Here is a 13073-nt window from a genome sequence, read left to right as displayed (position 1 = left end):
ATGAGTGTGAAAGAAGAAAGTGAAAAAGCTGGCTTAAAACTCAACATCCAAAAAATCAAGATCATGGCATCTAGTCCCATCACTTCATGGCAAATAGATGGGGAAACAATGGAAACAGCAACAGATTTTATTTTCTCGGGCTCCAAAATCACTGCAGATGGTGACTGCAGCCATGAAATTTAAAGGCACTTGCTCTTTGGAAGGAAAGCTATGACAAACCTATGACATTAAGAAGCAGAGACATCTCTTTGCGAACAAAGGTCCGTATAGTCAAAGCTATTGTTTTTCCCGTAGTCATATTTGAATGTGAGAACTGGACCATAAAGAAGACTGAGCACTGAAGAATTGATGCTTTTGAACTGTGGTGCTGGAGAAGACTCCTTGAGAGTCCACTGGATTGCAAGATCAAACCAGTCAATCCTAAACAAATCAACCCTGAATATTCACTGGAAGGACTGATGCTGAAACTGAAGCTTCAGTACTCTGGCAACCTGATGCGAAGAGCTGACTCACTGGAAAAGACTGTGATGCTGGGAAAGATTGAAGAAAAGAGGAGAAGGGGATGACAAAGGATAAGATGGCTGGACGGCATCACCGACTCAATGGACTTGAATGTGAGCAGGCTCCAGGAGATGGTGAACGACAGGGAAGCCTGGCACAGTCCTTGAGTCACAAAGAGTCGGACATGACTGAGTGACTGAACAGCAACAACTCTGGTCCATCTGGAAAACTCCTATTCGTTCTTCAAGATTCAGGTAAATGATCACCTGCTCAGTCAAAAGTTTCTGACTCTTCACCAAGAAGAGTTGAATAGTTGTTCCTCTATCTTCCTATTCTTATAGGATCCTGTGTATTTAATATTCCTATTGTAAAATAGTATTTAATATATTTGTTTTTAAAATATTCTAATCTTCTTAAAGGCAGAGTTTTTAACTTATACATTGTTCAAATCATCAATATACCACGAAATGTATAGCAACTACTGGAAGGCTCGATAAATCATTGAGTTGATTAACTTATTAATGATCAATTAAACTTTGGTTTTCCTCTGTTCAGTCCACTTAAATTTCCAAGATTAAAAAAAGTCTGTTAAAGAAGGGTACTTTCTTCTAATCTTCCACACATACTTCTGAAGTCCATTAGAATTTCCATTTGCCTCAAAATCAATTTAAGTCTCACCAATAAGACATATTACACCATTCTTACTCCATAACTAAATACTCAAGGTAAGCCTTCTCTACACATGTTTGTAAGTTTTACAATTGCTATACTATTATAAGTTTTACTATTTTTACTATTATAAGCATTTGCCAACCACAAAATGCTTAAGGGATTAAAAAAATTTTAAGTACTATTTCAGAAAGCCCCTGGTATCTCAGATGCACTGGCAAACACCAATCAAAGAAACAGAAGCAAAAAGGAGATGTTATTCACTTGTTCATTTATGCATTTGAAATAAAGTTTAATCACTGCATGTTTATTGAAAAAATGAGACACCAAATGTTAGGAATATTATATAAACATCAAAACTGTTACAAAATAAACCATTTAAGATGAAATATTTATGCGGGACATAAAGGTTGAAAACTGAAGTCAATAAAAAGAAAAATTAAGCAAGATAAATCCAAGGACCTTTAAAAAAAATTGGTTTACGACGTTTGTAAAAACAAACCAAATAAATCTATTACAACATAATCACATCTATTTACAGATATGATTTTTAAAACTTAAGCATTATGCGGTTGTCTGCATATTATTTTTTAAGGAGGTGAAAATTTAAGAAGAAAGAAAACGATAAAATGCAACAGGAAGAAGACAGATACTGAGGAATGGCTCATGGTGTGAGTTAGGTTATCAGAGACATTCCGCACTCGAATCTGAAATGCAGGGAGTACATGTGGCATATGCTTGTAGAGGACTTAACACTGAGGGCATTCTTCTGCTACTCTTGCCAACAGATGAGCGGCTTCTGAGAACGCATACCAAATTAATTCCCCAGCTGTTCACATGCATACAAGCAGCTGCTGCTCTTACTGCCTGACACTTATGGTAGTCTGTCAGCACCTCTAATCTCTACCACAGCAGACAAGCCACTCGTGTAAGGCTGCTGCCGGACTTCCAAAGACAGAATCTCGGAATTAAGAACCAGGTGGCACTAGATGGCCAGCTCTCAGCCTCAGAGCTGCTGGCTGCATGTTGCTGGGTCTATCAGCTGCTGAGCCATTCTCGCTAAAAAAAAAAAAAAATAAGCTTAACAAAAATACTCCTGTCCAGAAATTTTCTGAAATCATGATAGTACTCGATACAAAATAAGAGTTCAATCTATAGAAATCCATTTCACAGATGTTTTAAGAACACATCTATTTTATAACGTAAGGCACATCTGTATGAAAAGAATTAAAAAGAGAGAAGAACCTATAAGAAATCAAAATAAAAATATTTACAAACAATATATCAGGAACTTAAACATAAAGCTTCCTTGTATTTTTACATGACAGCTTTACTTTGCAACTATGAAACACTAAGAAAGTTTTAAAAATATTAAAAAGTTATCTAAACATCTCAAATTAAGATAAGATTCCTAATAGTATACTTTTTCAGATTTCTGTACCAATTACTTCCCTGAGTGGTTCAAAATCCTATGCTTTCTTCCTCCTTAAAGCAAAGGCACAGTTACAGACTATAATCATGGCTCTAAGGCGTTAGTTACAATGAGAAGTGAACATATTAACTAAATATGCCAAAATAACATATAAAGAACATTTAAAACAAAATTTTGGGTCTCATTTTTTTAAAAATGTACGTGTCTTTCTTATATTAGAATCAAACATAACTACCAATTACTTAACTAAAATTATTTATTGTTAATATTAGTAATAGCTTTTAAAAGTACCTTGATCTCTGTGTTTCTAAAATTTTTCCCAGTCCATTTATTGATCTGAAATAAATATAAAAATGAGGAGGGTAAAAAAGTAAATGTTAACTTTTTAAAAAACCACTCCACATTATTTCTGAAACATGAAGTAAGTATACACAAGTATATCATACAGCTAGAGAAAAATAAACAATAAGAAGACTTAACATTTTTTATAGTTTAGGTTTTTCCTTCTAATCATAAATCAGGTATATTCCACTTATGCAATCAAACATGATATGCAAAAATCTACTGACTCACTAGACACAACTGACAGACTAGAGACTATTTTGTGTTTACATAAAGACCCTTCACTTTAGAAAAAATGATTCATAAATAGCCAGTAATTCTAATGTTCTTGAAATGAGTAAATACATCAGACTTTTAACTGACACCTAATTTTCCTCAACACACATTCATGGAAATGGCTGTACATATGCTAGAAATAAAAACCTAGTTATGAGTGGCTTTGCCCCCAGCCTATCCTCAGCTTCATCCACACACCTGTTTTTTTTAATAGAATAACTTCCCCAGTTCCCTAGCTAGGATCTCTATCTACTCTGCCAGTCCTCCCCTTTCTGTTACAGAGATAATGAAATATGCTCCCCTTTCTATGATGCCAAAAATATTTGTTAAATCCTTTTCAATATACTGTATAGTATCTATTTATATAATCAATTTCACTACCTTTAGGGTTATTTGCTGACAACATTTGCTATTGTTCTTGTGGGTAAAACTTCCCAAACAATGATACTGAGGCAAGTCTCTCTACTAATTCACAAAACCCTTAATCTTCTCTTTTGAATATACTCTATAACCTGATGGCTATTACCTCTCAAATATGTTTACTTTCTTCCAACTCTTCAAATCTAATTCTGAGTCAGTCAGAAGTCTGAGGTACAATGGAGGGTAAGAAGCCCAAAGAGTCTGTAATTTATCAAAGTGCTTTGTCAAAGTCTTTTCTCGTATTGCTATACAGAACAGGCTGGCAACAACATTCAACTGCATATTCTACAATCAATGGAAAACAATTTTACTTATTACTATTTACATAACAGTCTACTATGCAACAACAAAATATGTGATTCCCTGAATATGTGATTCTGTGATAACTGAAGCAAGTCAATCGTGAACCTTAAATTTCTACAAGGCAACAGTTACAGTAAAAATATTCTGTACAATACATTTTTAATGTGCAGGTACTTAACACACATTTCTAATTTTGTACCTAATAGTTGTTCTTAATTTGTTTAAATCCTCTTCTGAAACCAAGTCTGTTTTATTGATGATGATGATATCTGCCAAAGCAACTTGCCTAAAGTAGCAAACAAAGAACAGATGTCAAGAGAAAAGCTAAGAAATGAAAAACAGAAAACACCTCCTCCAGATCAATTAGCAATTTAAAAGTATACAGTACTCTCTGTAATAATTTGATTTACCCCTAAACTATTTATCATTCTTCAAATAGTAAGGATGAAGTGCATTCACCACTATGTAAATTAAGATTTCACATTATTCATTCAAAAAATATCTATTACGTGTTCTTACTGGCTACTCTAAAACTATAAAGATAAGTCTCAAAAAGTTTACAATCAAGGATGGTTTATAATTAGGATGATTTTCAACTCATGATTTTCTCTGTAAAGAAATGCATAATTCTGATATCCAATATGGTAGGAACAAGGACAGTCTACTTATTAAAGTATTCCATGTAATAGTTACCATAATTTTCAAAGAAATTACAAAGAACAAGTTCACTTAACGTTAATACTATATTAAACATTTTTTAAAAACTACACTAAAGAAGATATATAAGGATCTTGAACAATTACCTTCATCATTACAAATATGTATTTTCTCTATAAGATAGATACACTACAGAAATTCAAGTTAAAGAATCCAGTTGATAGGACACTGGATAACAAAATAGCTTACTGTGGTTAGAAATTCTATTTTCTATGATTCTTTAAAATTTCCTCAATTCTTCAGGAAAGTTTAATCACTAGACTGCTTCCAGTACTGGTTTTACACTACCTAATGGTAGAGCTGATTATTTTTAAAGAACAACCAGATTCTCAAAAATAAGTCAACTTTAATTCACTGAAAAGCAGGTTTCAACAGTAGGTACATCACAATCCCATTTTTATTTAAGTAAATTTCATACGAATAAAGGCTGAATGTGTACATCTCAAAATACAGACAGCTGCAATATTCAAATTGAAGGGCTTCTGTATGTAACTTTATTTTGGTTTCTATGTGTGTGTTAGTTGCTCAGTCGTGTCCAACTCTGAGACCCCACAGACTGTGTAGCCCGCCAGGCTCCTCTGTCCATGAATTCTCCAGGCAAGGAGTGCGTTGCCATTCCCATTTTGCTACTTTCTATGTGGTTTACTTATATTTTCTATAATAAATGCATTTTAATAAGGAAAAAAATCACAAAAAATTTAAGTTTAGTCTAATGTGAATCACAGCTAAATACCAAATGAAGTGTTTAGCCAGGATTATAAAAGAACAGAGTACCATATTCCAAAATGACAGGGAATCAATCACCTGCTTGGATCATCTGCAGCAAATCTTGGTTGGGAGAAGGGAGAGCTCCCTTTTATATCCAATAGCATATTCAGGGACTATTGAAAGTGAAAGTGAAAGTCACTCATTCGTGTCCAACTTTTTGCAACCCCATGGACTGTATTGTCCATGGAATTCTCCAGGCCAGAACACTGGAATGGGTAGTCTTTCCCTTCTCCAGGGGATCTTCCCTGGGACTATTGCCTATTCCCAAACTCTTTCCCCATTAACAAGAATATGCTTAGGGTTGGCAAAATAATTTAAATATTCATAAGTCTAAACAGAGGGCTTTCAAAGTGGTGCTAGTGGTAAAGAACCAGCCTGCCAATGCAGGAAACATAAGAGACATGGGTTCTATTCCTGGGTTGGGAAGATCACCTGGAGGAGGAAATGGCAACCCACTCCAGTATTCTTGCCAGGACAATCCCACGGACATAGGAGCCTGGCAGGCTACAGTCCGTGGGGTCAGAAAGAGTAGGACACGACTGAGTAAGCACTGTAGACTAAGTCTAAAGAGAACCCAATTAGGAACATAAAGGTATTTAAACAAAAAATGTTCTAAATGTCAAACTGCAACTATTTCTGTATTGTTCCTCTGTTGCATTGAATAACAGTGAACATTTGAGTCAAATGAATTACTGTGAAAGGCAGGAAGTGAATCAACTCTTGTTTAACAATCATTTTCAATCCAAAGAAATTTATGAAAACAACGAAATATTTTTAAATGTTAACAATTTAAAAGTTCCTCACAAAGAACAACTGGGCTCAGCACTCAGTTTATGCTGTAATATAGTTTTAAATAAAATTTTAGTTATCAGACCATTATAAATATCAATAATTCAAACACATGAAAAAGATTTTCCTTGATTATGCTTTTGTTTCTCAGTTTGTTTTTTTTTCCTACCAATAATTTCCTTTTTCCATTTAGCCAGTAATCAGTAAATACTTTAAACAAATGAATACCTAGAAGCTTCATTGATAAGTCCATCAGGTTTTTCTTCTGCTAAATGCTAAACAAAAACAAAATTTGAACAAAAGTTACTGTGATGTAACACATAACCTAAAGTCAACAAAAAGGATTTTTACTTCTTACCTCTAATAAAAACTTCGAGTTCTATTGGTGGTTTAGTCACTAAGTTGGGTCCGACTCTTGCGAACTCACGGACTATAGCCTACCAGGCTCCTCTGTCCATAGAATTTTCCAGGCAAGAATACTGGAGTGGGTTGCCATTTCCTTCTCCACAGGATCTTCCCAATCCAGGGATCGAACCCAGGTCTCTTGTACTGCAGGTGGATTCTCTACCAACTGAGCTACCAGGAAGGTCCATTAAGTTCTATTACTGAATATCCAAATTCAGGACTAACTTTTCTATCTGAAACCATTTTCTTCCTCACTTGTAAATTTTTTCCTACAGTGAACCTGTGGGGTTTTTTGAGGGGAACGTGAGGTATAAGGGCTTAAATTTTGTCCTCTGACCTCTTCTTTTTCTTAAATGGAAAACCCTCCAGATTTAAATAATGTCATAAAAACAGAACATTATAGTTCAGAAATTAGGCATTTTCCTTTTTACAAAACTGTCCTTGTTCTAAATATTCATTACTTTTTTTTTTTAAAGAGATAACCACTGGAATTGTACTTTAATAGACTGCCCTCCATTCCTAGCCCCACCCCAGAACCAGGCACACTGTGAACTCGTACTGGGCCCTTCCAATTCCCTAGAAACAAATGATCTGTGGGAGGGACACAGTCTGATATTTAGCAAAAAAGTCAGTTAACATTTTGAAACCTACACCTGAATGATCTGGCCTCTCTGGTTAACTTTATTCTGCACCTTGCCAGAGTCAAGCTAGCACCAAAAATACTTTGACAGAGAAGTCCACAGGATAGTTGTGATCTCTCTGGGAGTACATATTATTTTTCCAAAATCCTATTTATATCCCTAAAGTCACCAGTGTCATAAAGTTCTCTAAAAAATGTTCACCTTCATTACCTTAACCTTCAACAGATGTTCTCTGTCACAAGAAAAAGTTGCCTACTAACGTCAGAGGCCACTTGATTATATAACATTTTTTGTATTTGAATTGAACTCCACAAATTATTAAGTCCTTTTATAAACATGGCCTCATTTATCCCTAATAACAATTATGGGGAATGACTATTCTTATTTCATAAAAGAGAAAAATAAATGTAACAATGTCACCATCACAGGATACCTATTCATAGGGTGATTTTTCAAAAATTTCAAGAGGGCTCAGTAGAAGTAAAATGAATTTTAAAACCTTTGTGAAAGCTTTTTATGTCATATAAAATCATTCTTGTATGCTGCTGCTAATGCTAAATCGCTTCAGTCATGTCTGACTCTGTGCGACCCCACAGACAGCAGCCCACCAGGCTCCCCCATCCCTGGGATTCTCCAGGCAAGAATACTGGAGTGGGTTGCCATTTCCTTCTCCAATGCATGAAAGTGAAAAGTGAAAGTGAAGTCACTCAGTCGTGTCCGACTCAGTGTCATTAATAACTGCATAAAAGTATATGCATAATGATCACCTAAAATTATATTCAAAATTATTTCATCAAATCAGTTTTACAATTCATGAAGAGATAGATCATTAAGGTATTTGGATAACCGGAACCTAAAAGCAAGCTGGTAATACTTTTATGTACTAGCCTTGGTAAAATCTATATAGAGAAAAACTTTTTTTCTCCTAAAAGTTGGCCAAATTCTATTTTTGGGGAAACCAGTCTAAACTAAAACTAGAGTAATGATGCACTGATTCCAGTTTAGGTGCAAAATGATACTACTATAGGTGCAATCCTATAAATTCAACTGGCAGGCTACAGTCCACAGGGTTGCAAAAAGTCAGACATGACTGAAGAAACTGAGGATGCATGCCGAATAGATGAGTGGACGTTGTTACCTGAAGAATACTGCACAATGTGCAGCAACAAACCCCCTCCTCGTCAGCAGGAAATCTATTTAACAAAGATTCTTTTTTAGCAAGGCATCTGTCTCCGAATGATCCTATAATACTGAATTCTTTTAAAATTTTGAAATAGTTTCAAAATATTGTATTTTGATCTTTTGGAAGATTTATTTACATATGAATCTGGGGCTTTTCAGCTGTGAGCTGGAGGAGTGTGAAAAAGATATAACAGGAAAATCAGAGATTTTTTTTTTAATTTCCATACCTAAACATAACTAATAATATAGTATTTTCACAAAGTAACTCATGTTTTTAATACATCCAGTCTCCAGAAAATCAGAAATTTTCACTTGAAGCTAATGGGGCATCTAATCTATCTTCATAAGATTAGAAATTTTCACTCAAAGCTAACATGGACTGGACTAACATTTTATGATCTCGAGGAAGTCGAGAAGCATCAAATACACAAACATATTAAGACTGCCCCAAATAAAAACCTACCAATAGGTACAATTCTATTAAGAATATGATATGTAATAAACATATAAAAAAGCGGAAGAGATAAATGCCCCTGTTCTATGTAAATATGAAGGCTATACAAACATAAACAAATAATAAATGCACATTAACATTTATTTCCTCTGGCTATCAGCTCAACATTTCCTTTATGCAACTTCTTACCTTCACAAGTCAAACTCTGCAAAAAGACTAAAACCAGTGTCTGCGATTCAAAAGGACATTTTCCAGTGACTTACATCATTAGTCATTAAGTCAGATGACTCCCATTTACAAAGTTAAAAAATAGAAACTGTGACATTCTATTCTATCTGTACAGGTAAGGAAAAAAACATTTTTGCAATGTTTTTTTCAAAATATTTTATGTGTGTGTATCCCTAACAGATTCCTCATCACTGCTTAGAGACTGGCTTTTGCCTACATATCAGAAAAGATTTTTAAAAATTTGGCACTATTCAATCCAACATATCAAAAAGGTTAAGGTTCCACAGTCTAACTTAGCATAGCATAAAAGTAAATCCTTTGAAATAACACCACTGTATGATACAACTTCAGGAAGGGTTTAGAGGGTGTCCTTTTTACAGAAATAGAAACAGGCTGGTAGGAAAGAAAGAAAGTAAAAAACACTGTTTTGACCAAAGTAGAAAGAAATCTAGTGTCAAAGATGTCAGATGACACTAAAAAAAAAAAAAAAAAAAAAAGGCAGCAGCAGCTATTTCTTTCCAATGGATTGGTTATAGCTAACGCTATTTTAGCTTTTAAAAAAAGATTATTGCATAATGTCAGTCTATTTATTTTTCTGGTCTTTTCTAAGCCAAACTGTTTACTGACTGCATTGTTTCAACAGCTTGTGCAATTTAACAGAAGAACCAAAAAGAAATCTCTGACTTGACCTTTTCTGTGTAACTTCATTCTTTGATTCTATTGCAGTAAATGCTGTCACATTTGTAGAACTGAAAAGGACAGTGTCAGTAGCCTGGGTGTCAAGTCCTAAGAATAGAGAGCTGTCATTTGAAGTTGTCCAATTCTTTGCCCATGATTAAAAAATGAATATTTCAGATCAATGGGTGACAATCCCATTAGAGTGATAGCCCATGATATCAATTACCACTTCAGTTTCAATTTGGCTGGCTGGCCACAGGGTACCATTTCTCAGGTTTACTTGTGATGGGCTGGCTCTGTGAAGCATGACACCCTTAAATTGCTGCCCATTATCCAAGTGTCATTCCTTGTACTGCCTCAGAATTCTCTGAATCACAAGCAGCTCCTGAGGTCAAGCTTTGCAACCAGAGGAATTGGACAAGTTGGCAAATTCTTTATACAAAGGAAAAGTTATTTATTTGGCACCTGACTTAGAAAATCTGAAGTTTCCATTATCCTGACAGTATGTCAGTTTTGTGTAGGTATATTGATTTAATAATTTAAGAGGTTTTATCAAGGTGGCAGGGGGTTAAACGTTTACTGTGTTTGCATTATTCAGAATGTTGCTTTGCTTTTTTTGGCTTCTACCACACTCATAATAGATTCTATTTAACTACCTTCTACACCCAAATATACATAAATACATAAAGAGTTTGATTTGGAGAAAAGCACTTTTAAGCCCATCAAAAACAAAAAAAAATCCTGCTGTCTATCCTGTAAATCTTCCAAATTTGGTAATAAACTTATATAGCAGATCGATTCAAACATGCTCTTTAATAAACATTCAAAGTGAAGAATTTTGACTTTTTTTGTTTTGCTTCTTCTGTAAACATTTTACTAGAAATATCATGATTTCAGGATAGCTGGGATATTTCAGAGTAAAACTATAATATTTGGGATCTTTCTTTGGTTCTTAATACTATTAATAAAATCTGACTTAACATCTAAAAAGGAATTATTTCCCAAACTTCGCAAATTAGGGTCTCTCTATTTCTGAGGGAACTGAAGGGCCGATGAAGGGGTACTGGTAACCCATTTAACAAGTCTGCCATCTTAATGTTATTGAAGGTTTGGAAGAAAAACAAACTTGTTCAAATTAAGAAATTCAGTTATAATGTGGGGTAGAACACAAAATGGACGTGAATTTTAAAACATTACATTTAAACTTCTGTGAAATGATTACTCTGAGCATTATCCATATTCCCAGACCAGATCAAGACATGGAGGATAATTTCATTCTCTTCTGCCTTTAGTAATAACTCAGAAAGTTGAGAAACACTACTTTATACAGCAATATGCATTTTAAAATCTATTTTTCATTTTGTAAACTGAAGTTCATTTAAATGCGTTTGAGCACCTTGGTAAGCTGCAAAAACATTCACAGCAAGATGCCTTTTAAAGGGGAGTTTCTCCTCCCAAACATAGGCATAAACCCTGATTTCTTCAAAATATGGCAAAGCAATATGTTTTTAAAAAACTCAATCATCTCCAGCTTGTGTCTGACAGCAGTTTAACAAGAAAAATAAGCTCTCATATGCTCATATCAAGGTCAATTTCCTCTATCAAACAGAAAGACTTATCAATATCGGGGCCGAATCCTAGGGAGGGGTTACACATATCCAAACTTTGTGCTGGAAAGAAAGAAAAACAGAAGTCGCTCAGTCATGTCCAACTCTTCGCGACCCTATGGACTGTAGCCCGCTCCTCCGTCCATGGGATTTTCCAAGCCAGAATACTGGAGTGGTGTATCATTTCCTTCTCCAGAGATCCTATAAATTTTTCTTACTATAAATATTACACTTTCAACTTTTATCACATCAAATCAAAGAAGGAGAAAATAAACAGTTAACTTAAAAATACAAAATAATAATTCAATGAAATACAAATTTCATCTATTGTTCAGGATACTTAAAAAAACCATTTTGTTTTACCATATTTGCTTTATTCCTCTTCATGTTAAGTTCCCCAAACATGATATATTACATTAAAAATGTAAATCACTGGCTTAATACACAGTTCTCTGATAATATTACTGCCATTTTAAAAAGCAGTATCTGGGGTGGGGAGGGAGGTGGGAGGGGGGATCGGGATGGGGAATACATGTAAATCCATGGTTGATTCATGTCAATGTATGGCAAAAACCACTACAATATTGTAAAGTAATTAGCCTCCAACTAATAAAAATAAATGGAAAATAAATAAATAAATAAAAAGCAGTATCTTTCATATTTACAGTGGAAAATTATTTTTGTTAAAGATATTTCAAACAGACACAAATATAGAAAAAACAATATAATCAATCCTCATATACCTAGCTCTTAACAAATAATTAGTAACTCACAGAAATTTTTCAACTTACTTTTAATCCATATTTTGAATCCACAACAGTTATGATACCTACAAAGGAATAAATCTTTTAATCATTTTTACTCTTAAAAATGAAAATTAAAACTAATGCATTTCAGTTCACAAATGTCACTCAATAAAATATTGTTTCTTTCTCTTTCCAGCACTGCAATTTAACTCCATTCCATTAGTAAGTAGATGCATTTCAAACATGTACTTATCACTATTCTAAGGCACAAGATAAGATATAATGAAAACAAATGTTTAAAATTAAATAAACAAAAAAGAAAATAAGATTTCTCTGGCCTTTAAAAAGCTTACAATCCAAAATATGATGACATGAATTTCATAATGTAAAGTGGAATGTGATAAATCACACAAGATAGCTTATCTTTAGTTTACTTTCACATAATCAAAAATGAAACTTTTCTTATTTAAAATACTGCTTAACAAATCTGAGGCATCTTAGAATATCTTATTTCTAACATCTCTCACCAATCTAACTCTTTTATCTAATTCTTTTTATCTAATTCTCACCAATCTAATTCTTTTATCTAATATGTATCTAAATTTCCAAATGATCAATTAGTTGGGCAATCTCTGAATTTATATGCTAAATAATCTTTGGAAGGATAACAACAGAATGAGTTTGATGATGCCTAAGGAATTTAACCAGCTACACTTCATATATAGTAAGGCCAAATGATGAGGCCCAGTTTCAGTAATTCTTAAAGTTCACCCCTTAGTCTAGGAAAACATGGTTTCCAGAAAGGCGGGGGATGTTTCAGGGGATATATGTGCCTAATTCAGAAATTTCTAATACATCTTAAAAGAAGTCTATGAACAAGACTGACCAAAAGTGTTAGTGGGTAAGGGATAGGGA

General features: G+C 34.0%; 1 protein-coding gene across 3 annotated transcripts in view; it reads right to left on the bottom strand.

Annotated features, from left to right (window-relative positions):
* The window catches only part of LOC133048874 (zinc-regulated GTPase metalloprotein activator 1B), a 44944-nt gene that overhangs the window by 18118 nt on the left and 13753 nt on the right, over nucleotides 1-13073 (bottom strand). For all 3 annotated transcript variants that reach the window (XM_061132731.1, XM_061132733.1, XM_061132732.1), the window contains 4 exons: nucleotides 12204-12241; nucleotides 6446-6492; nucleotides 4143-4229; nucleotides 2894-2938 (listed from right to left, as the gene is read on the bottom strand). In XM_061132731.1, the coding sequence (XP_060988714.1) occupies nucleotides 2894-2938; nucleotides 4143-4229; nucleotides 6446-6492; nucleotides 12204-12241 (217 nt within the window). The remainder of the gene's footprint in view (nucleotides 1-2893; nucleotides 2939-4142; nucleotides 4230-6445; nucleotides 6493-12203; nucleotides 12242-13073) is intronic.

This window comes from Dama dama, chromosome 29 (genome assembly GCF_033118175.1).
Source record: "Dama dama isolate Ldn47 chromosome 29, ASM3311817v1, whole genome shotgun sequence".
NCBI classification, from domain to species: Eukaryota; Metazoa; Chordata; class Mammalia; order Artiodactyla; family Cervidae; genus Dama; species Dama dama.
This window is presented reverse-complemented; position numbering and strand designations above follow the sequence as displayed.